Below are 21,272 nucleotides of genomic sequence, written 5' to 3'. Positions count from 1 at the left end.
GATTGGGGCCTGGCGAGAGGGACCGGGATTGGCGCCTGGCGGCTCCCGTCTGCGTGGCGGAAGTAGGCGGGTGCGTCTCTCTGCGCATGCGGAAGGAGGCGGACGCCGGCCGGGTGTGGAAGCGTGGCTACTTGGAACAGCTGGTGCGCCGCTGCAGCTGGGGACGTGTCCGAAGGCGGGGAGTGGGTGTGAACTTGGCAGTTCCGGGGCTGCGGCGGTTGGAGGGGTCGAGAGGAGTAGTTTGCAGCAACTCCCGAAGGGGAGGGGCTGAAAGGTTAAGCCTGCCTCACCCTGAAGTGGTGTGGGAAAACAGACTTGAGGGCGCGGAAGAGGGTGGGTCAGAGCCGTGTAGGGGGGTCGCTGGAAGGGTTGGAAATAAGCTTTAAAGTGGACCTGAAAATTGAAGCTAGGATGGAGTCTCTGGACTGGGGGAAGTGATGCTGGTGGGAGCATTGGGGGTAAGTCTACAGAGGAGCTTGGGTTTGAGGGATGGGAGGTGGGATGGAAGGGCAGGCCGAAATGGCAGTCCAGGTTGGCCCCTAGAGTTGTAAATGAAGGGCTGTCTAATGAACTCTTAACCAGTTTGGTTCCCTCTTGCGAGGGGTTTGGAGTCCGTGTTTTCTAAAGTGTTGGGAGAGAGAAAGCAGTACAGAGGATCTTCTGCCAACTTAGCCCCATTTAGAGAATTCAGAGCCCAGGTTCCCGCCCTAAAGGGGAGGAAGCTCAGGGTCCTTACTCTTACCCCTCCCCTCCCCCAGGCTGCTACCATGAGGCTGAATCAGAACACCTTGCTGCTGGGAAAGAAGGTGGTCCTGGTACCCTACACCTCCGCACATGTTCCCAGGTAACTGTTCCAGCCTGAGCTGGGGTACCGTGGTGCCACTCCCCAGGGCTGGAGAGGTCACCTCGCCAAGACACAGCCAAGAGCGTCAGCCTTTCTTAGCCCTATTCTAAGAGGCTGTTTCCTCTGAGAAGGAATGTTGGTGGTGAGAAGTAATTACATACAGGAAAAAAATGAAAGCTGAAAAGAGAGGGCTATGACTTCCCTGGAGGAAGTTGCCCTTCCTCTGCTTTTCCCTTTCAACGTCTCACTTTCTTTTTAACCTTTCAGCAAGGAGTTGTTTTATATAAACTCAATGTGTGTAAAAAAGAAAGTCTTCTCGCTTAACTGTAAGTTAGTGACATTTTCCTGGTGCCAATGAATATGCTCGGTTCTCAGAAACTTCATGTTAACCTATCCTAAAACTCTGCGCTGATGGAATTTTATGATGTCGACTTTTTGAAAAGGCCAGGACCAAGATGCAGGATGGAATTCTCGCAGGGGCAGTTGGCAAATGTTTGGTAGATTGGGGTGGTGTGAGGTGTATTCTCTCCCTTTAGCTTTCCTTTTGGGGGTTCCTAGCGCCCTTTGTGGGTCTCTGTCCAGCTTTCTTTGCTGAGATCAACTTGCCATTTATATCCCCTCAGGAATTTGAGGAATGTTTGGCCCCAGGCTGCTCCCTTGCACTGACCCCTGAGATAGGATAGGAAGCTGGACACAGAGAACTGTCCCCTCCTGCTGTTCTTTCACAGGCCTAGCCTCGTGCTATGTCTTGTGCGTGTGGCCCTCTGCCTTTGGAGCAGCCATACCCCTTTCTTTGGGTCTCCAGTGAACCCTGTGTTTCCCCGTGCCCCCTCCCTCTCTCCCATTCATTTCTGCATTCTATGAAGTGCCAGACCCATGCCTCTGAATCACTCCTGCATGTCTAAGGCCATCCCTCTGTCCTGCAGGTACCATGAGTGGATGAAATCTGAGGAGCTGCAGCGTTTAACAGCCTCGGAGCCGTTGACCCTGGAGCAGGAGTACACGATGCAGCACAGCTGGCGGGAGGATGCAGACAGTGAGGACCAGAGCCCCGGGGGTGGGAGGGCCCGGGGGCTGCCCCCTTTCTCAGTCCCAGCTGCAGCCTGGCTGAGCTTCGTGAAAGCCTGGAAGATGCTGGGAACCCTTATACTCTCCTGCCCTTGGGGCCAGTCCCTGTGGCTGTCACTTCTGTCCTCTGCCCCACTCCCTGCATCGGGCCTGAAGGTATTTAGAGAAAGTAAAGCTCTGGCTGTAAATGTATGCCTTTGCCACAAGCTTGGGGTGGTCGTTGTGTCTCTTTGGGCCCCCTGCTCTGCTGTTTGAAGACTGTCTTCTGTATGAGGCAGATTTGAGCCAAAGGAAGCTCGGGGCTCCCTTTCCTGCTCTGGACCAAGAGACAGTGGTGTTCGGCAGTGCTCTGGCTTGGGGAGGAACATCGCCTCACCTCACTTCTTTGGGCCCCTGTCCCCTCCCTCCTTAGAGTGCACTTTTATTGTGCTGGATGCAGAGAAATGGCAGGCCCAGCCAGGCACCCCCGAGGAGAGCTGCATGGCAGGAGATGTGAACCTCTTCCTTACAGACCCCGGGGACCCGACCTTGGGGGAGATTGAGGTCATGATTGCAGGTTCGTTCCACCTGGCCCTACTACCTTTTCTCCCCCATGCCTTCCCTCCTTCAGATCTGCTGACCCTTAAGCTTGCTGAGGCTGCACAGTCTGGGGAGCTGGGTGGGAGGCCCCAGGCAAGGTGAGTCCACTAGGACCCCATTAGCCTGATGGTTCAGCCCTGGGTTTGTCACTTTATTCCCATCTCCTGCTTAGGGGTGAACTAAACCTTTGGATCTGGGGGCTTTGGTTTGTTTTAAAGAATTTTATTTTACTTATTTCTCTCCCCTCCCCACCCCCTCCCCTCCATAGTCTGCTCTCTTGTGTTCATTCGCTGTGTGGTGTTCTGTGTCCGCTTGCATTCTTGGCGGCACCAGGAATCTGTCTCTTTTTGTCGTGTCATCTTGCTGCGTCAGCGCTCCATGTGTGCGGCGCCACTCCTAGTCGGGCTGCACTTTTTTCTGTGTGGGGTGGCTCTCCTTGCAGGGTGCGCTCCTTGTGCATGGAGCTCCCCTATGTGGGGGACATCCCGGCGTGGCAGGGCACTCCCAGCTCACCACACGGGCCAGGAGGACCTGGGTTTGACCCCTAGACCTCCTATATGGTAAGCAGATGCTCTATCAGTTTAGCCACATCCGCTTCCCTCTGGGGGCTTTTAAAATTCATTCTGCCCCATCCTTGGCATGGGCTGGGGAATCCTCCAAAAAGAAATGACCTTCCCTGCAGCACTTTCCCACCCTAGGAGAGGAGGACCTCCAGTTTCTGCTAACTTCCTGGCTCTCAGCCTTCTGCAAGGGCCTACTGACAGTTCTCCCTGGGACAGCCTATGAGGTTACAGGGGTTGGCTCTGGAGTCCAATAGCCGGGGCTCCGAGCTGAGACCTCAGGCGAGCCACTTCACCTTTCCAAGCCTGTTTCCTCGCCTGCAAAGTGGTAATAACAGCCCCAGCTTCACAGGGTGGTTGTGGGGCTGAAGTGAAGCGCCTTGGTGAAGCACCCAGACCCAGTGCTCGTCCCACAGAGCAGCTCTCGTCGCCCTTGTTTCTCCTAGAGCCCAGCTGCCGGGGCAGGGGGTTTGGCACCGAGGCTGTTCTCATGATGATGTTGTACGGTAAGTATGAGGAGAGTGTAGGGAGAAGTGCCCAGGCTTGGTGAGGGATAGCACGCCAGGGGTGCGCCCTCTGCAGGCCGGGGGGTGGGGGTGGGGGGTGACAGGTACCTCCATGGCAGGCTGGGCGTGATTGAAGGGTGGAGGCTGGGAGTGGGGTGGGCCTTCCTTCTGGCACTTGCCCCTTTCTTTTCTCCCCTGGGAGGAGTGACCAAGCTAGGTCTGACCAAGTTCGAGGCTAAAATTGGGCAAGGAAATGAACCGAGTATCCATATGTTCCACAAACTTCACTTTGAGCAGGTGAGGAGGTCTCCTCAGTTGGGTGGGGCGGGGCAGTGCTGGGATGTGTGGGCTAACTTGGGGCGCTGCCCTTTCTGGCTCACTTAGGTGGCTGTGAGCAGCGTCTTCCAGGAGGTGACGCTCAGACTGATGGTGAGCGAGCCGGAGCGGCAGTGGCTTCTGGTGCAGACCAGCCACGTGGAAGAGAGGCCTTACAGCGACGGGCTGGCAGAGGCCCAACAACAGCCCTGGCCTCACGGGGGGCACCCCATGTGAATGGGGGTAGGGGGACCACCCTCTCCCAAGGCCAGAAGAGAAATGAAGGGCAGCTTCAGGGCCAGTGTTCCTGGTCTTGCCCCAGGCTGGAAGGAACCCTGGGGCTCTGGGCTGGACTTGCCGGTTCTCTTTGGTGGTTGATGGGGCTGAGCTGACCCCAGGGCCAGCCCTTCCAGGCCCCACCTGGCTCCGCACTCTAGAAACCTGGGGAAGGTGGTGTGCACCCATGGAAGTCAGGGTGGAGGTGAGGCCAGAGGCAAAGGGGACCTGGAGAACGGAGCTTCCCTTCTTCTGAAAGGTCAGAGTAGCTGCGTGGGGCCGAGGCCCTGGCCTGGAGTAAAGTACATCTTGGCCAGCTCGCCGTGTCCTCTCCTTCTGCTCCCTGGGAGGCCCAGGCCTGTGTCCAGCCTGTGTAGGGATGGGGTGGGAGTAGCTCAGCCCCGTTGTCCTGCAGAAGCAGGCTGGGGGTGAGCCCAGGGAGTGTGTGAGCTGGGACCTAGGACAGAAGCTGCTTAGGAAGGGGACGAGTGGCCTTGCTTTTTCCTCTTTAGAACTGTTTATTGTTATAGTAAAGTTGGTTTGGGACATAGCTCTTTGTGACTGCAGACAGCCCCTGTTGAAAAGCTGGGCCTCCTGCTCTCTCCTCACTCCCACACCTTTGGGATTAGCTGCACCTGACCAGGCCGCGAGGGGGCAGTGGAGGCACAGGTCTGGGACAGCCAGACTGCCAGGCAACCTGGCTCACAAGGTAGCTTGGCCAGGCCTCCCCCACCTGGGTCAGAGAGGGCGGGCACCCTGAGTCTTACCCCTCTGCCACCCTCCCCCCTGTGGTGACCTTCAAGGAAGAGCAGGTGTGTTGCCAGAACAGTCCTGGAAGAGACTCTAAAGGGCATTTTCGCGGTGGGGAAGCAGCCCTGGCTAAGCCAGGTGCTTGGCCTGAGGTCTCACAGCTCTTTTGTGACTGAGCTGGAAGTCTTGGGGGAGGTCTGAGGCCTGCCAGCTCCCAGCTCCCCGCTCTGTATTAGAACCGTAGAATGTAGAACCTGCCAGAGTCCAAGGCAAGAACTTCCCGTTATCCTCCAAGCCACCTGTCCCTCCCTCAAGGTTCCCCCAGGGCATCCCCACAGAGGGGGGGCTCCACAGCCCAGGGGCAGTCCTCAGGCAGGTCAGGCAGGGCATGGGGCGATAGGCACCTCCATAAGGCTGCCTCAGAGGGTTCCTTTACACGCTAGTGGGGTCCAGACCCTAGCAAGGAGCTAGATGGACAGATGGCAGCCTGCCCTTCCTCCACCCCCAGCGGTGCCCTGGCTTCCTCCCCACCTTTGTTCCCCTGGGTCCCAGGAACCCGGCTCTGAGCGGTCGCATCATGGGTTGGGGGAGCCAGCTTCCATTCCATCCTTCAAGCACCTGCTCTGGAAGCCCCTGGCTGGCAGCCCCAGTCCTCAGGTCCCTCTGGCAAAGCTCCAGGATATGCCGTCAGGGGCCAGAGGTGCTAGGGCCCAACTGTTTACACTTTGGGTTTTTCTTGGAGGGACAGGGCATTCTGCCCTTGTTAAGTCCCCCCTGCCCTGTTGTGCTCTGCAGCTTGTCCTGCGGCTCAGAGGGGACCGGTCTGATTTCCCCTGGCCCTGGCTAACTGCCCTCCAATCAGGCCAGGGGCTGGATAAGATAGTTTTATCTGGTGCCAGCTCTGGCCGCTCCTGGAAATCCTGTACCCTACTGGCCAGACAGAGCATTAAAGCCAAGTCCCTGCCGTCCCAAGCTGGCTAGTCCTGGGATTTGCACTTCTAATACTTGTGGGATCTCAGAAGCCACTCAGAGCTTTGAGCACGTGGATCTCAGCTTGCGCCAGGCAGACATCCCTGCACCAGGAGGGGTCCTGGACTAGGTCAGCGCCCAGCAGCCCTGCGCACACAGGCAGAGCTGGGGTATGCCCACCAACCAGAGAGCTCAAGCACACAGGAGCTGGGGGATCAGACACGGATTTCTGGTTAAAGCCACCCATCTCCCACTCCCTGGACTTGGGACCACAGGGAGCTTTGGATGGTACTGTCCCGCCAGCTCTACTCTCCCCCCTTGGGGTAACTCTAAAGGAAGACACAGAGGCTGGAGCGGTTTGGAGGAGCCAACTGAATTTCTCATGGGAGTTCCTTACAACGACGGTGCTTGGCTCAGACCTGGGGAGGGGCTAGCCAGACCCTCCCCATGCTGCTTGGGACTCCAGAAGGTGGAAGACCAAAAAGTGTACAGTCGAGGCCACTGCTATGCCCTGGATACAACAACCAGGAAGAATCGTGTTAATCAGGAAACAAAAATTCCTCTAAGCTCTGATTCTGCACTCAAAAAATCAAATGACAAAAATAAAGGCCTGAGCCACAGCTCTGAGGACGATGGCCTGTCCACCCAGGGGTGTGGTTGCCACAATCAGAGTTCCTTGATCAGCGTGGGGTTGTCTGGTCCTACAATCCTTGCTTGGGGCAGGCCCCAGTGATGTCCCAGGTAGGGGGTCAAGGTGACACCTGAGGGAATGAAGCACTCAGTGAGGGGTAAGGAAAAGAGTCTGTTTTTGAGTGGGGTAGGACAGAAAAACAGTCACCTTCCCTAAAGTAAGGGAAGAACATAGTTCTCTAGGAAAATCGGATTCATCAAGAAGGGAGATGCTGGTGCTGATTGGTGCGTCGATTCAGGGGTGAGTGAGGAGGAAGAGGGAGAGAAGTTGGGGTGGGGGCTGGCTCGGCCCTTCCAGCTTTCCTGCGTGGCCCGTGGAGAGGGGCTCAGAGGCTGCTGAAGAGTTCGTTTTTCTTGCTCCAGTCCATCTGTGGGGCCCGCTTGCTGCTGCGCTTCTGATGTGCTCGCTCTTTGGCAACGGCCAGGGAGATGTTGAAGTCCAGGATGGGATCGGAGGAGGAGGAGGTGGTCGAGGAGGGCGCCGTGGAGTCCTGCTTCTTGGGGCTCTCTTGGGAATTCAGCTGTGAAGAGGAGGGGAGGTAGAAAGTCGGGAGTCAGCCCCAGGAGACCCCTGCTCCTCGGGCGGTGGCTCCCTGGGGGCACTGCCAGGGAGGCCAGGTCACAAGAATGGAACGTGGACGAGCACGGGGCCACAGAGGCACTGTGTGCCCGGACAAGCGTGTCCTGGGACCCGGCTTCCCGGACCCAGCGCCCCGCCCCTGGCCTGCTGCCAGCCTACCTCCTCACTGGTGTCACTGGACGCAGACCTCACCAGGGGTGGCTTGGGGCTCTCGGAGGCTGCCTTGGCCAGGGCTTCACTGCTGTTCTCCTGGCGCAGAGAGGAGCGGTGTGGATTGACGGGAGGGGTGAGAAGTTCCATACAGGCCCTTGCCCATCCACCCCAAACCCCCAACACCTGACCCTGCTGGGGGTTTCATGGGATTTACAATTTTACATTCCTCAAAGGATCAGAGGGCAGCCTGGGATTAGTTGAAATGCTCCTTTGCTCTCTCCAGCGAAGCTTCAGGCTCTCCAATAGGCTGTTGGGTCAGTGACCAAGAAGGGGCCTCTGCTTGTTGTGGGGAACACGGGTGGCACTCCACGAATCCCCAGCCCCAGGTCCCCGACTGTGGGAGGGAACCTCTGAGCAGACCCCGCAGAGAGCTGCTGCTCTGAGGCCTGGCTCCGTAGCGTGACTCCAAGCCTGCCTATCCAGCGTGGAGGCTTGGCGAAGCTATCAGCTTGGCACTCAGCTCTCCCTGGGGTCCTCCGTGGCTTCAGCTGGCAATGGGCCCTGCCTTCTGGTCCCCAGCCTCCACACCCCCCTTCTGCCCGGGGAGGGAGGGGGAGGAGCAGCTTTGTTCTTCCAACCCAGACTGGAAGCAGCAGGGGCCCGGCAGTGCTGAGGTCAGACACTGAAACTCTGTTCTTGGGGGGAAGAAAGGCCTCTTCTGTACAGCGGGGAGTTGAGAGGCGGGGGCTTGTCACCCAGTACAGCGGGCCACAGACGGACCCAGCCAGGCCTCTCCCGGCTGCCTTGGGGCTCACGAAGGAGCTGGAATGAGGACCCTGAGGTTCAGCCTGAGCCAGACGGCTGTCCTCCCCCAGCCGTGGTGGAGGGCCCGAGAAGCAGCGGGGGCATCAGTCCTTACCTTCTGAATCTCCCCATTGGTAAAAGGCTCAGGCAGGGGACCTAGGCAAAGGGAGAGAGAGAAGAGGGGAGTGCAAAAGCTTTGGGGCACAGGGGTGGGTTGGGGGTGGAGTGGAGAGGAGGTGAGCGTCGTTGGGTTTGGGCAGACAATTAGATCTTATTCCCTGAGTCAGTGTATGTAAGTTTTTTTGACTATCACCCACTTAAGTACATTTTACGTTTAGACATTATGACTACCCAGCACATAAAGATTATACATGTGTATAACTAAATTTTGCGAAATACAAAATGCAATGCCCTTTGATATTTTCTATTCAATTTCATTAAAAAAAATTCTGGTCTCTACTTACTAAACTGATTTCATGAACCACTACTAATGGGTAATAAGCTGTTTGAAAAAAGCATTATTGGCCTGGATGGATTCAAATCCCAGGCTGGCTGTGTAGGAATCACCTGGGAGGCTTGCTGCCAGGGGGTCTGACTCTGGTTCTGGGGCAGGCCTAGGACTGACATAGTTTCAAAAGCTTCCCAGGTGCTAGCGATATAGAACTAGAGTTCGGAACCATACCCCAGATTCTGATTGGTCCCTGCCCACCTGCCTCTTCTGGCAAGTCTGGAAAGGAGGGCAAGAAGGCTCGGCTGTGTTCTCGGTGGCCCCTTCCCCAGTCAGAAACCTGGTGGTGGCAGGAAGTTTGAGAGGCCCCACGTGGCTACTGGCGCTCTGGTCCCTGCAGCCTCTGGGGGGGACACCCCAGGTGACTTCCAGTTGGGAGGTGGTGGTAGAGGGCATCATCCTGCAAAAGCCCAGGAGGGACCCCTGGGGAGGAGGCAGCCACCTCTGTGGATTTTCGAGGCCTTTCCCAACAGCTGGAAAGAGGGATGTCCGAGGGGCGATTACTGGGGTGAAGGGGTAAGGGAGGACAGTGGGGGAGGAGGCAGAGGAAGGGATGTGAGTTGCTGAGCAGAGCCCGGATTCTAGCTGTCTTCCCAGTACCATGTCCCCAAGAGCGAGGCTGGGGCTTCTCTGGGCCTCAGTTTCCCCCTCACTAAGGTGAGGATTATTTGAGTTTCTGGTTTCCACGAACTTGGGAAAAATGGGTAAGGCACCCCCATGTCCAGAGTCTGCTCAGGACTTCCATCTGACCAATTCCCCTTCTAGGGGGCGTGGGAAGAGGGCCGTGCCGCTGGGCGGGCCCCCGTCCAGCTACGGATCTGAGTCTGGCAAGCCCTTTGTGTGGACCGCCCCCTATAAATCCAATTCTGACACCTGCCGGCAGGCTCTGCCCATTGCAAAGTCCACAGAGGCTCCACCCCCCGCCTGGCCCGGCCAGCACGCACCTCTGACGGAGCCATCTTCCCAGGGAGAAAGTCCAGGCCAGGGGCCAGGGTGCTGCTCAGCCCTTCCCTGCCCCGTCTGGCATGGGCCTGGGCAGGGGGAGGTGCCAGGCTTGGCAGAGGATGGTAGGGGAGGGGGAGGGCAGGGGCCCAGGGACTGAAAGGGGGACCCACTGCTCTCTAGAGCCAGCAGGCCCGAGTTTCCAAGACAACGGGCTGGTGGGCCCCAGTCATTGGACTCTGATCTGACCAGGCCAGGCTGGGAGGCCTCTCCAGAGTTAACCCTTTCCTGGCATCCATGCAGCCCTGAGAACTTGCTGGTGGAGGGAGGCTTGGCTCAGGCCTCCCTTTGGTGCTGGAGCCTCAGCCTGAATGAGCAGCTGTCCCACCTCTCTAACCTCTCCTCATGCCAGCTCATACCATCTGCAGAAACCCACTGCGACCCACTTCCTCTCCTGACGCAAGGTCCTATTCTCCCCCAACTACCCCTGAAGGGGAGGGAGGGGGCACCCAGGCCAGGAAGCTCTGGCCCCAGCTCACCGGCCAGGTGCTCCTCAGATGGGGTCACTTTGCACTTCTTGAAGAACTCGTCGGTCTCCTTGTCCACCACCAGCAGCTTGGTCTCCTCCCCACCAGCCCTGATGGCGGACACCACGTCCCCGTGCTGCTTGCCTTCCATGCAGACCCCGTTCACCTGCGGAGTGGGGGCAGGGTAAGGTCACAGGTTCTCAGCAGGGGAGGCAGAGGGAGGTACAGGGAGGTACTGGCCTCTTTGTCCCTGGGTTGGACACTGAGGCCCCCATCGTCCACAGAGTCCTGAACTAGGCCAAATGGCCCTCCCACTTGACTCAGATGGGGAGACAGGACACGTGGGAAAAGCCGCGGAAAATATCCAGACGAGACTAAACAAACCCAGCTGGGAGAGCGGGGCACGAGGGATCTGGCCTTTCCCTGTCCTTGCCAGCTGACTGTCCTTTCTGCACCTTGGTTTTCTCACGTGTAAAATGAGAAGTCTTGGAAGAGCTGATCTTTCAGTTCTAAGGTTCTAAGACTCTGTGATTCTGGGACCTGCCCAAGGTTTCCTCTCCTTGGGCACAGCTCAAGAGGTGATAATGAGCACACCTAAGGGCCTAGGCTTGGCAGAAGGATTTCCATACTGCCTTCCATCCCTGTGCCTGATGCGGGCACCACGGGCAGCAGGGAAGCTCTGGGGATGGCCCCAGGCAGCTACTTGGACTGATGGGTGGGTCACAGGCTGCTCAGTGTGTCTGCTGAGTGGAAAAGAACCCAGGGGAGAGTGGGACAGGGAAGCAGTCAGGCCCTCTGCCCGTCCATTTATTCCTTCATCTATCTATCCACCCACCTACCTACTACCCACCCTTCCTTCCATCTATCCATATTTCCATCCATTCTTCTCTCCTCCCTCCTTGTCTTCATCTACCCATCTGCCCACCTCCCCTTCTTTCTTTCCTTCCATCCAGCACTATGGGCTGGCTAGGCCCTGTAGGGCTAACCAAGAAGCAGATGGCGGATGGTGGCCCCGAGGAGTGATTATCAGCAGGGAGGATGTCAGGAAGGAGGAAGCTGGGCAGAGCGTGAGGCAGAGGGTGAGGAGGCCTCACCTCCACGATGCGGTCCTGGGCCTGCAGCCCGGCAGCCTCAGCCGGTGAGCCTGGGTCCACTGCCCGAATGAACTGGCCCGGCTTGGACTTGTCGCTGTGCAGGTTGAAGCCGTAGCCGTTGGCGCCCTTCTTCATGGTACACAGCCGAGGCCGCAGCTCACGCTGGGGGACAGAGGGTGGGTTACATTCCACAGTGCCCCAGGCCCCACCTTCCGTGCCCTTTGCCCATCCCACCCCTGCCAAAGGAAGAAGTGCGGGGATAATGGAGATTTGCTTAGATTAGAGCAGTGAGGGAACACTGGGCTGGCACTGCCGTAAGTCGCCTAGGTGGCGCCAGGCAGGACACTGCCCTGTCCAGGCCTCTGCCCACTTCTGGGAAATGAGGGGGAGGGCCAGGTTACCCCTCAGGTCCCTTCTCTTTGACATTCTAAGACAAATCATGTCCATGTGTTTGATAAAACTTGCCCCTCCCCCCAATAGTTCAGTCTGGCCCTCCTGGTAGTGGGTGTGTGTGTTTAGTCTCTGTCAGCCTGGCCGGGTCCCTGGGCCCTGTGACTAGGGACCCCTAGCCCCGCTGAACCCTATCCTCTGCAGCGGGAGAGGCTGGGGCTGGTGTTTAACGAAAGCGGATGAGCAGTCAGGGTGGGAGGCCCAGCAAGGGGTCCTGGGCAGGACAAAGACGCTGCTGGCAAAACAAAGGCTCAGCCAGCCTCAGGAGCTTCAGGCCCAACTGCTGGTAAAGGAAGCAGCAGAATCTCGGGGACCCCCTTGGTCCCCAAGGAGCCTGGATTGGGGAGCAAGTGGGGGCATGAAAAGCAGGGCTGGGCCAAAGGGCGAGCAGCGGGACCCTGGCCTGGAGGGTGTGACCGACTCACAGGGGACACGCAGACTGGAGCACTGACTCAGCTGAGAGATTCCAGCAGGTCCACCTAGGAGCTACAGCCCAGGAGACATTCACCTGACAAGGGACTAGGAGTGAGTCACTTACACGGGTCCCTCCTCCCTCCCAAGCTATCACCCGGGCCTGCAGGGACGCAGCAGTGGACCAGCGGATAAAAGTCAAGGTCCAGGTTCAGGTTCCAGCCTCTGCACTAGCTGTGTGACCCGGGGCAAGTCATTTCCTTCTGGAAAATCTCAGGTTCCACACTGATAGATTGATCCTACTGACACCTGCCTCCCGGGCCAGCTGTGAGGCTGGCGTTTAGGTACGTGGAAGTACGTTGTGGACTGTAGGACCCTGCACACACAGACTTTCCCTTGCTAATCTAAGGCAGGGTCACATTCAGCAGAACTGTGAACCTGTGGTGGTGGTGGTGGAGGGGAGGGTGTAGGGCCTCCCACCCCAACTTGCAGCCACCCTCTGCAGGGGAGCAGCTCCTTCCCCGAGGCTCAGTCCCACCCTTTGCTCTCTGTAAGGGTGGAGGGTGACTGGCTTTTCCTTCCTTCCAACGCTTGGGGCGGGTCTTTCTAGCCTGGGCCTCAGGATGTTGGGGGGTGGGGGTGTGGAGAGGCCACAGGAAGGAGGCCAACGGGTGACCCTAGCTCTAGCTCCCATTCACCCAAAACTGGGTGAGAGGTCCCTCTCCTTCACCAGGGTCACAAGTGGGGGGACTCTCACCCCAAACAGAAACTATAAAAAGGTGGGGGCCCCACAGAGGAGCTAGGGCCCCAGGAGCTGCTCTGGAACAGAAGCCAGGGTAAACGCAGCATCCTCTTCTCCCTGGGGCCACCCAAATCCTCCTCCCCCCCGCAGGGCCCAGCTTGCCGAGGAAGGCTTGTACTTGCATGCCCTGCTCGGGGAGCAGCCCCTCCCTGGCCCTGCACAGTCCTCCCGGGATCTGGTTCCGGGAGCAAGCAAGTCTCTTCTCCCCCCGGAGCTAATCCTTCTACAAAGCCGCCTAGGTGAGCAGGAACAGGTCTGACCAGTTGCCACCACCAGGACAGGCTCAGCTTTCTGTCCCAGCCAGAGGGGGTTCTGAGAAAGTAGGGAGGGTGAGTCACAGGGTACACCCCCTCCCCCTCCGTCCATTCACTCCAAGGCACCTCTGTGAGCAACCTGGCCAGGACTCATCCACCCCATTTTCGAGATGGGGAAACTGAGTCTCAGAGGTGTTAAGCCCACTGCCTGACGTCACTCAGCTTCACAGTGGAGGAAATGCCTCTGGTCTCTGACTCTGAACCCAGTGCTCCTGCTGCCACTGCGTGGCTGCCCCCAAGGACCCCAAGTCCAGAGTGTGTGGGGGGCCCACCGGGAGCTCAGGCCCTGCTGGAGTCAGAGTGGCAGACACCGGGGCTCTGGGGCTCGCCTCTTTCTCCGCGGTGGTGGCTGCAGCCTCTGCTGGGAGGAGACCTGGGAGCTGATGAAACCACAGCCTGCCTTCCTTCCGGTGCTCAGGGCCTCTTGCAGCCAGAGCTGCCCTGGTGAGAGCTGCAGCTTGAGCTGAGGGATAAAACTTGGATGGCTGACAGGCAGTGAGCACGACCCGGTGGCAGGGCTGCACTCGCCGCTCGCTTGGGGGATCCTCAGCAAGCTTTAGTCCAGGACCCCCTGCCTCCAGATGGGGGACACAGGGGACCCAGGTCTCCAGTGCTCCCCCACCCTTGCACTGGGACCGTTGCCCTCTAGGGTGATCTGGCAGTGGCTTCAGGGCCAGAGCGCGTGGCTGGACAGGGGAATAAGCCCCGGGTAGTTTTCTGGAACTTTCTGACAGGACCTATGGAGTCCTGTCTGCTTCCCAAGTCCGGAGGGGTGCCCTCCCTTCACGCAGGGAGGGGTGGGGGCTTCCCACTTATCCCAGGAGACCAGCCTGGCTGTTCTCCATCCCTCCCCCAGCAGGAGCCACCCAGCTGTCTCCAAGGTGTCACTGCTGGCTGCTGAGTCAGCCCATCAAGCCCGCCCATCCCAGACTGGGTGGAGGCTGGGCTGGCAGGACGACTCCCCCGGGGCACTTCTCTGGGGGGTCTGAGGGCCTGGCTGGAGGTGGGAGAGGGGTGCCAGCTCCAGTCAGGCCCAGAGCAAGGGGAGGGGGCATTTCAAGGGGAATATGGCCTGTGGTGACAATGGCAGCCTCAGGATCCACAGCGAGGAGACACTGGGGCAGCGGGCAGTGCGGCTGGGCTGGCTCTGGGAGGACCGCCGGGCGTCTTGCTCTCAGACAACACCAGACCCACTTCCCAGAAAAGCCGCTGCCTGGAGAGCTGCTTCTAGGTCCTTCTCACCACACCCCAGTTCTTGGGCTGTTCCAAATCCTCTCTCAGGCCCATCATGACTGCCCCTTCCACAGCTCCCCCGGGAGCCCAGCCCAAGTGGCCGCCCAGTCACCTCCACCCACGCAGCCCTGGGAGTGGAGGACGGGCACGGAATTCAATAGGCGCCATCAGCAGCCACCTGGAAAGCTGAGGAAAGTCGATACCCTAATCCCGGTGACTGTCTCTGGGGAACGGCCCCTCCTGGGGGAGGGCTGTGTGCGGCTGGGGGCCCCCTTGGCCCATGCCTCAGTGATGGACCCCTCTAGGGACAGCCACCTCTGGGCTCTGGTAGGGGGGCGGGGCGGCAGGAGCATTGAGATAGACCACTAGGGTGGGGGGAACAATGGAGGTACCACCCACCCCCCAAAACTACCCTTCCCCAGTGCATCCCCAGCCCAGGGCTCTGTTATGCAAATATGGATGGTGCTACCGCTGCAGGGCCAGCCTGAAGCAGGGAAATCAGCCCCAAGGGCAGCGGTGGCTTGGGCCCCTCTGGTGGGCCCCGGGTGGGGGAAGAAGGTGGCTGCCCTGGGAGGCGGTCCAGCCTGCTCCGCAGGATCTGGGGACACAGCTTTGGCCCTGGTGCTAGCTTTGCAAGAAAACCAGGATGGAGGGGCTGGCCCTGTCTGGGGGTCATGAGTGGCTGGGCAGCAAGGGGCACTGTCCTTAAGGTAGGTGGGGAGGTGGCCAGGAGCTCAGTCCTCTGGGCCAGCACCCAGAAGGCACGACGGGCACCTCCTGGCACAAAGGTGTCCTCTTCTCACCCTAGGTGAGGTGCAAAGGGCTTTGCTGCCCAGACCAAGGGCTCCACGGCCCTGATGTCACCTCATTCCACCTAATGGACTCCCTACCCCCCCAAGCGTCCCCCCAAGTCCATGCAGGCTGAGGAATGGTGGACATCTGCACTTGCTAATCCTTGCCCTTGAGCGCAGAGGCCCTGTCTGGAGCCCAGCAGGATGGGGACTGGGAGGGAGGCAGGGGCTAAAGCAGGGGGGGCTGCTTTTCTGGAGCCCCCACTCGCAGGACTGAGGCCAGGTCCTGCTGGCTGGCAGGCTTCCTGTGGGCAGCGGGGGTGGGGGTGGGTTTGGCTCAGGTCTCCCTCCCCAGGGCTGGGCAAGCCTGGGATGGGGCAGGCTGGTACCTGGGCTGCTGCCTGGCTGGACCCCGTCCAGAGCCGGAGCCCCGTGTCCGCCCGCCCCGCAGGCTCTCCACCATCCCATCCCTCCTCCTCCTCTCAGAAGTCTCTGGACTTAACTCCTTATAGGTATTCCCCCAAAAGTTAGGTAAGGACCTTCAAGAAGCTTTGGAAATTAGGGCTCAGTAGTAAAATAATAAAAACTACCACTTATTGAACTTGCTATGTGCCATGGGCGAGGTGCTTTATGGGTATTTCCTCATGAAAACCCAATTAGGAGCCTGGGAGGAAGTTGTTATTGCTCCCATCTTACAGATGAGGAAACTCGGGGTCAAAGATCTCAAGCACAGTGCCCAAGTCCACACAGCTGAAAGGAGAAGCAGTGAACTCAGTGAGCGCAAGGAACCCAGGCAGATATTCTTTGCAAATTACCATGCTGTCCCCGAGGTGATCCCTGGGGGTGGGGGACAGAGTCAGTCTGTGGCACGGGAGGAGAAGGAAGGTTTCACTCCAGCCGAGCCTGCAGGGAGCACTCTTAGCTACGGGGGAGCCCCGGGACCAGCAGGGGGGGCTTCTCGGGGGATCACGGAAGGGATGGGGACAGGGCCTGCCCCTCCAAGCCTGGCTCTTCCATCAGGGCCTGCTCGCCTTTCCCTCTTGGCACCCAAAGGATGTCCTGCTGGGGACACCAGTGTCTGGGAACCCTGTCCCAAAGGAGGGCCCACTGACGTGGACCCTGCCAGGAAGGGGGTTCAAGCAGCCTGACTATGCCCTTGCCATGGCCCAGCACAGCTTGGAAGGTGATGGGCAGACACCCGCTCAAGAGTCGGGCCACAAGCAAAACCCAGCCTTGTGGCCCAGACCCCGGGGTCAGACACCCGTGGGTTCCAGGATGGCCTCTGTTGTGTGGTGGGAGCTCACCAGCCGGGAGGCCTCTCCTGCGCTGCCTGAGCCTCAGCCTCCACCTGTAGGGCGGGTGGGGGATACCTGGGGGGGGGGGCCCTCAAGTGGACTAAATGAGATAGGGCATGTCACCAGACACAAGTGATAGCTATCAGTTACTAAAGGCTTCCTATCAACTTACAAAATGGAGAAAATCCCGCATTTGCAGGGTTGGGCAATCAGTGAAAGGTTTCTAGGTTTGTGGCTCTGGGCTGAGTCTCCTTCCCAGGTGGGACCACTGTCGCAGAGCAGCAAAAGCAGAGGGGCATCTGCTGGGGGTCTGGTTTCCCCCAGTGAGAGGCCTGCAGAACAGACGAGCCCTTCACTGGGCTCCTCCTTCCGGCTCCCACTCCCAGGGACCCCTGCGATGGGAAGTCTGCAGACGGGAAGCAGGGCTCCTATTTGACATATCGGGTTCCTTGAAGGAAGCCCCCCTCTATCTTCAAGAGAACTGTCCCCAGAACTACTGTCTAAAACTAACAGGAACCTGAAGGTAAGACCCAGGGAAGAAAAAGACCCCGAGTTCTCCATGTAAGAGGCACCAAAGCGAGCAAACTAGCACGTGCCCGTTCATTTTTAAATCAAAACACCCTGTGGTCCAAACCCTGCTCTGTCCTCCCTAAGCCTTGATCAGTGTGGAAGGGTCCTCCTTGGGAAAGGCGTTGACAGGCTAATTGTGCCCGCCCCCCTGGCTACCTGGGGGGTCAGCACTGTCCCTGCCTTTGGGATCAGGGTTAGGTCTGGTGGCAGCCCACGCCAAGCCAGGCACTTTTCCACACACACATCTTCTCATCGAATCTCCCCAGCAACGTTGCAGGGAAGTGCTGGTGTCCCAGGCATCAATGAGCCGGCCTGGGGTCCCAGAGCCAGTCGGTGGCAGAGCTGGGATGCACTCTGATCTGGTTGACCTCTAAAGCCCAGACTCTCCAGCTTTCTAGGCGCCTAAGAAAGGTCTTAAAATGGAAGCCGTTTGGCAAGAAAAAGGGTTGGGAAGTTTCCACCTGGAATTCTGATCTCTGTGTTCCTGGCGCAAACAGTCCCAGGTGTGCTGGGCTGAGAGGAACAGGGACAAAGGTCCCTGGCAGCTGTTATGCCTTTACTCATCAATCCAAAACACATTTACCAAGCTTGCCGAATCTGTGCCAGGCACAGTGCAAGATGCTGAGGCTAAAAACACAAGTGAGCGATGGCTGTTGTCCTCTGCTGTCCTCAGGACTCCTCACCTGGGAGGGTGATTATAATAATTAAGAGATTGCGTCTTCAGAGCCATCAAGGATGCAAGGACAGAGAACAGGAGAGGCTGGGGAGGGAAGCGTTCCCAGGCAGAGGAATATCAGGCGTGAAGGCTCAGAGGCCGAGACCATGGCACGCCTGAGGGAAATTCAGACCTCTGTGTGGCTTGGGAGAGGAGGCTGCCAGATTGTGCTATTGTTTAATAATTATTGTGACAACATAATTACTGAACAGAGCGGCCATTGACTGAGCACTTGCTGAGAGCCAGACTTGGGCCACAGCTGTTCTTGCCCAACCAGAGGGGCAGATGCAGAGCCCATGGGTGGGCATGTAATAATCACTGTGAAATATTAACTCAAATAGTAATCAACACTTACTGAGCACGGATTTAGTGTGCCAGGCACCGAGCTACTTGCTTTACATATATAAATATCTCCTCAATTAATCCTGGAAACTGTGTGAGGTAGCTGCTATCGCCGCAATTTAGGAAAGGAGGTTGAGAGTGGCTGAGTAACTTGCCTCCAGGTGGTCACCTAGACCACCTGGGTGGCCGGTGCTTTGGGCCAGTGCAGGGGTGGGGGAGGCTCAAGCTGAGAGCATTTAGGCCTGTCCTGTGATAGGGGTGAATGGGCAGACTTTAAGCAGGGGAGCAGCAGGGCTGGGTGTTGCTGCTCCCGCCCCATGGAGGTGGGGAGGGGAGAGCCATTCACAAAAGAGGGGGGCACAGCTTGAGCTCCAACTCAGCTCCTTGGGCCCAGACCCACCCTGCAAACAAATTTAGGCCAAAAACTAATTAGCAAAAGTCAATGAAATATTTTATGTAGGAAAGGAATGCCTTTTTTAGGGGGAAGCAAACACACCTCTTACAATGGTTAACAGAATTTTTTGCAACGGCAGGGTGGGTTGCCTGAACACTCACCGCACCAGATTACAGGAATTTTCTACAAGAGGGATCTGGCAGTCCCGATTGGCCACCCAGACCTGAGACCTGAGTGCTTAAAGGAGCTTGGCTCAGCCCCTAGGAGCTCAAGTACCTCCCGTTACTTCAGGAGGCACGCACCATGAAATCCAGTGCCCCCATTTTACAGATGGGAAAACCAAGACTCGGGGAGGTCTTGGGACTTGCTTGTTGACCTGAAACCCCATGACGCCTGGTGATAGTTTCCCTAGGACAGGCTGGAGGTAGTTCTGCTCCCTACTCCTGACTTAGAAAAGTGCTAACGAGTGTAGCTGGCCCAAGTGGTGCACCAACAACCCGGGGATCTGTGCTCACCCAGGGAGCAGCCCCGGGAGCAGGAGGCCCCCGCACTGCCTTTTCAGGTGGGGGAAGCCTCCAGCCTCCACGCTTCCCAATTCCCTCCCAGGCCCGCCCCCACTGCACCCAGCAGCAGAAAAAGGGCAAAGGGAGGAGCTGAACACACTGTGGCTTGGGGGTGGGTGGGTTGTGTGGGTGCCAAAGTTCAAAACAAAACAAAAAAGACAAATCGATGCTCTCAGCACAAAGTTCAAAACAGCTTCCTGCCTGGAACCTGAGGTCACGGGTTCTAACTCCCTAGTGTCAACCCCAGCCAGGGGTGCCCAGCTACTCCTCTACCCCTTGCCAATGCCAGCCTGGCACCAGCAGGAAGTGGGAGCCTGGAGGCCTTGGCATTCCTGGCACCTGGCTTCGACTGGACAGGGCTCCCGATGACCTCACTTCCTTCACACAACCGGTTGAGCCTCTGGGGCTCCATATTCTACCTCTAAACGGAACTGTGCCCTTCTTCTGTCCAGAGAGGCTCCGGCTGGCACCCCAGCACCCCGGTTACACGCTGCCACCAGGAAGAGAACTTGTGCAAGCTCATCAGGTCCTGGGCGAGCCCGGGCCCTGCACTTACTTCATTGTCTGCACCCTGAGGCCTCCCTGTTTCCCTCCCTGGGGACGGGAGGCTCGGATCAACAAGGCCTGTTTTGCCAGCTGCCCCTCCTGCAGCTGATCCAAACTGGGATCATTTGGGGCAACGCCAAACATGGGCAAAAAACAACCAATGAGCTAGTGGTTCGGGGAAAGGAGGGAGCCTGGCCAAGTGCGGTGAGCCCACCTGCTGCACGTGGTACACCGGATTGCCACTCCCTCTCCCCCCAGACAGCTTTCTCCTCCTCCAAGGTTCTTCCCGCGCCCTGATAAAAGCTAGAGCTTACTCCTCACATTCCTGAGGATCATAAATTCTCCCGGGTGGCAGAGCCACCGCTCCGGAGAAGCCTCGGCGCCTCCTCCCCGCACCCCACCCCCACATCGCCTGAGGCCGTGGGGCTTCCTCTCATCCCCCTCCAGAAGTTACCCGAGCCTTCAGGAGGGGGATGAGGTGAAGGGCACCCAGGCCCGCGGGTTTAGGCGGAGGATGGGGGGATGGGGGAGCCGCCCTGTGCCCCCTCCACTCCCAGCCCCGGGCAGTGCCTCGCCGCGAAGGGAGATCGTTCTTCCTCTAACGTTTTGGAGTCGGGGCAGCGCGCGCGCTGTCTCCCCAGCTTCAGTTGCCACCCACCCGGGCCTGGGAGGAAGCCGCGCCCCTCTGGGGCGGCGGGGACCCGCCTCCCGGCCCAACTGCGGGCTGGGGTGGGCATGGCCGAGGAGAGATCCCTTTCCTCATCATACACAACTAATTGGAGGGTTCCGAGAAACGGGAGAAAACGCCACCAAGAGGGCGGAGGCAAGGGGGACGGGGCTCCCCCTGCGCCGCCCTCGCCCAACCCCAATTCCACGGCCAAAGAAGAGGTGCAGGCAGCCAGGGCGCTCAGGGGCCCAGGCGGTCTGGGGAGGGGGATGGAAGACCCCGGTGGGGCGGCGCTGGACGTGCGGGGGACCCGGGCCCCCTTCCCCACCGCTGGCCGGGGCCCCGCACTTACACGCTCGGGGTGGCTCTTCTCGGCCTCGCGCGGCTCACTTTCGTCGCCGGGCCTCTGCGCCTCGGCGGCGGCCGGCGGCTCGGCCTGCCCCGGCTCTTCCTGGGCGCGCAGCAGCTCCTCCCGCACGGGGACGCCCAGCTTCTGCAGCTGCTCGTCGGTGTCGGGGTCGACCACCAGCAGGCGCACGGCGTTGAGCGCGGCGCGGATGCGGCTCACCACCTGCTGGTGCGTCTCCTTCTCCACGTTCTCGCCGTTCACCTCCACCAGCCGGTCCCCGGCCAGCAGCCCCGCCTTCTCGGCCGGCGAGCCGGGCTCCACCAGCCGGATGAACTGGCCCAGCCTGCCCTTCTCCCCGTGCAGGTGGAAGCCGTAGCCGTTGGGCCCCTTCTCCAGGCAGCAGAGCCGGGGCAGGGGCGCCCCGGCCGCCGCGTCCGCGCTCATCTCGCCGGGCAACGACTCAGCGGCGCCACGCGGGTCCCGTCGGGTCCGGCCCAGTCCTTCCCGCGTCCCGCGAGGCTGGGAGGAAGGAGGGGGCGGGCAGGGGATCCCCGCGCCGCGGGACGGGCGGAGCGAGCAGGTGTGCGGGGAGCGGCGGCCGCCGGCTGCGGGAAGCCTCGGAAGCAGCGCACGGACCAATCCCCGCCGCGCGCGGCGTCTGCGCT

The 21,272-nt window shown here is 59.1% G+C and overlaps 2 protein-coding genes across 6 annotated transcripts; one reads left to right on the top strand and one right to left on the bottom strand.

Moving 5' to 3' along the window:
- Nucleotides 1–75: 75 nt before the first annotated feature.
- NAT9 (N-acetyltransferase 9) lies at nucleotides 76–8,557 on the top strand. Of its 5 annotated transcripts, none has more exons than XM_004463816.5 (7): nucleotides 76–143; nucleotides 759–844; nucleotides 1,771–1,880; nucleotides 2,325–2,468; nucleotides 3,498–3,557; nucleotides 3,760–3,854; nucleotides 3,942–8,557. In XM_004463816.5, exons 1-7 carry the CDS (start codon nucleotides 87–89, stop codon nucleotides 4,107–4,109), a joined length of 720 nt encoding a protein of 239 aa, XP_004463873.1. In that variant the 5' UTR covers nucleotides 76–86; the 3' UTR covers nucleotides 4,110–8,557. The 5 variants fall into 5 exon arrangements, with proteins under 5 accessions (XP_004463873.1, XP_023446104.1, XP_058140661.1 ...); XM_058284678.2 differs by having other exon boundaries at nucleotides 95–458; XM_023590336.3 differs by lacking the exon at nucleotides 3,760–3,854.
- NHERF1 (NHERF family PDZ scaffold protein 1) lies at nucleotides 6,225–21,272 on the bottom strand. Its single transcript, XM_004463820.5, has 6 exons — nucleotides 20,611–21,272; nucleotides 11,166–11,327; nucleotides 10,084–10,237; nucleotides 8,210–8,250; nucleotides 7,297–7,386; nucleotides 6,225–7,078 (listed from the first exon to the last, which is right to left on the bottom strand). Exons 1-6 carry the CDS (start codon nucleotides 21,049–21,051, stop codon nucleotides 6,884–6,886), a joined length of 1,083 nt encoding a protein of 360 aa, XP_004463877.2. The 5' UTR covers nucleotides 21,052–21,272; the 3' UTR covers nucleotides 6,225–6,883.

This window comes from Dasypus novemcinctus, chromosome 21 (assembly GCF_030445035.2).
Source record: "Dasypus novemcinctus isolate mDasNov1 chromosome 21, mDasNov1.1.hap2, whole genome shotgun sequence".
Classification (NCBI taxonomy): domain Eukaryota; kingdom Metazoa; phylum Chordata; class Mammalia; order Cingulata; family Dasypodidae; genus Dasypus; species Dasypus novemcinctus.
This window is presented reverse-complemented; position numbering and strand designations above follow the sequence as displayed.

Excerpts from the sequence above, each read along its gene's own strand:
- NAT9 (XM_023590336.3), top strand. The coding sequence starts at position 87 with ATGCGGAAGGAGGCGGACGCCGGCCGGGTGTGGAAGCGTGGCTACTTG. Across the intron at positions 845-1,770 it reads ACCTCCGCACATGTTCCCAG|GTACCATGAGTGGATGAAAT; the intron begins GTAACTGTTCCA and ends TCTGTCCTGCAG. Across the intron at positions 3,558-3,941 it reads TCTCATGATGATGTTGTACG|GTGGCTGTGAGCAGCGTCTT; the intron begins GTAAGTATGAGG and ends TGGCTCACTTAG.
- NHERF1 (XM_004463820.5), bottom strand. The coding sequence starts at position 21,051 with ATGAGCGCGGACGCGGCGGCCGGGGCGCCCCTGCCCCGGCTCTGCTGC. Across the intron at positions 11,328-20,610 it reads AGAAGAGCCACCCCGAGCGT|CGTGAGCTGCGGCCTCGGCT; the intron begins GTAAGTGCGGGG and ends TCTGTCCCCCAG. Across the intron at positions 10,238-11,165 it reads CCCAGGACCGCATCGTGGAG|GTGAACGGGGTCTGCATGGA; the intron begins GTGAGGCCTCCT and ends CCCACTCCGCAG.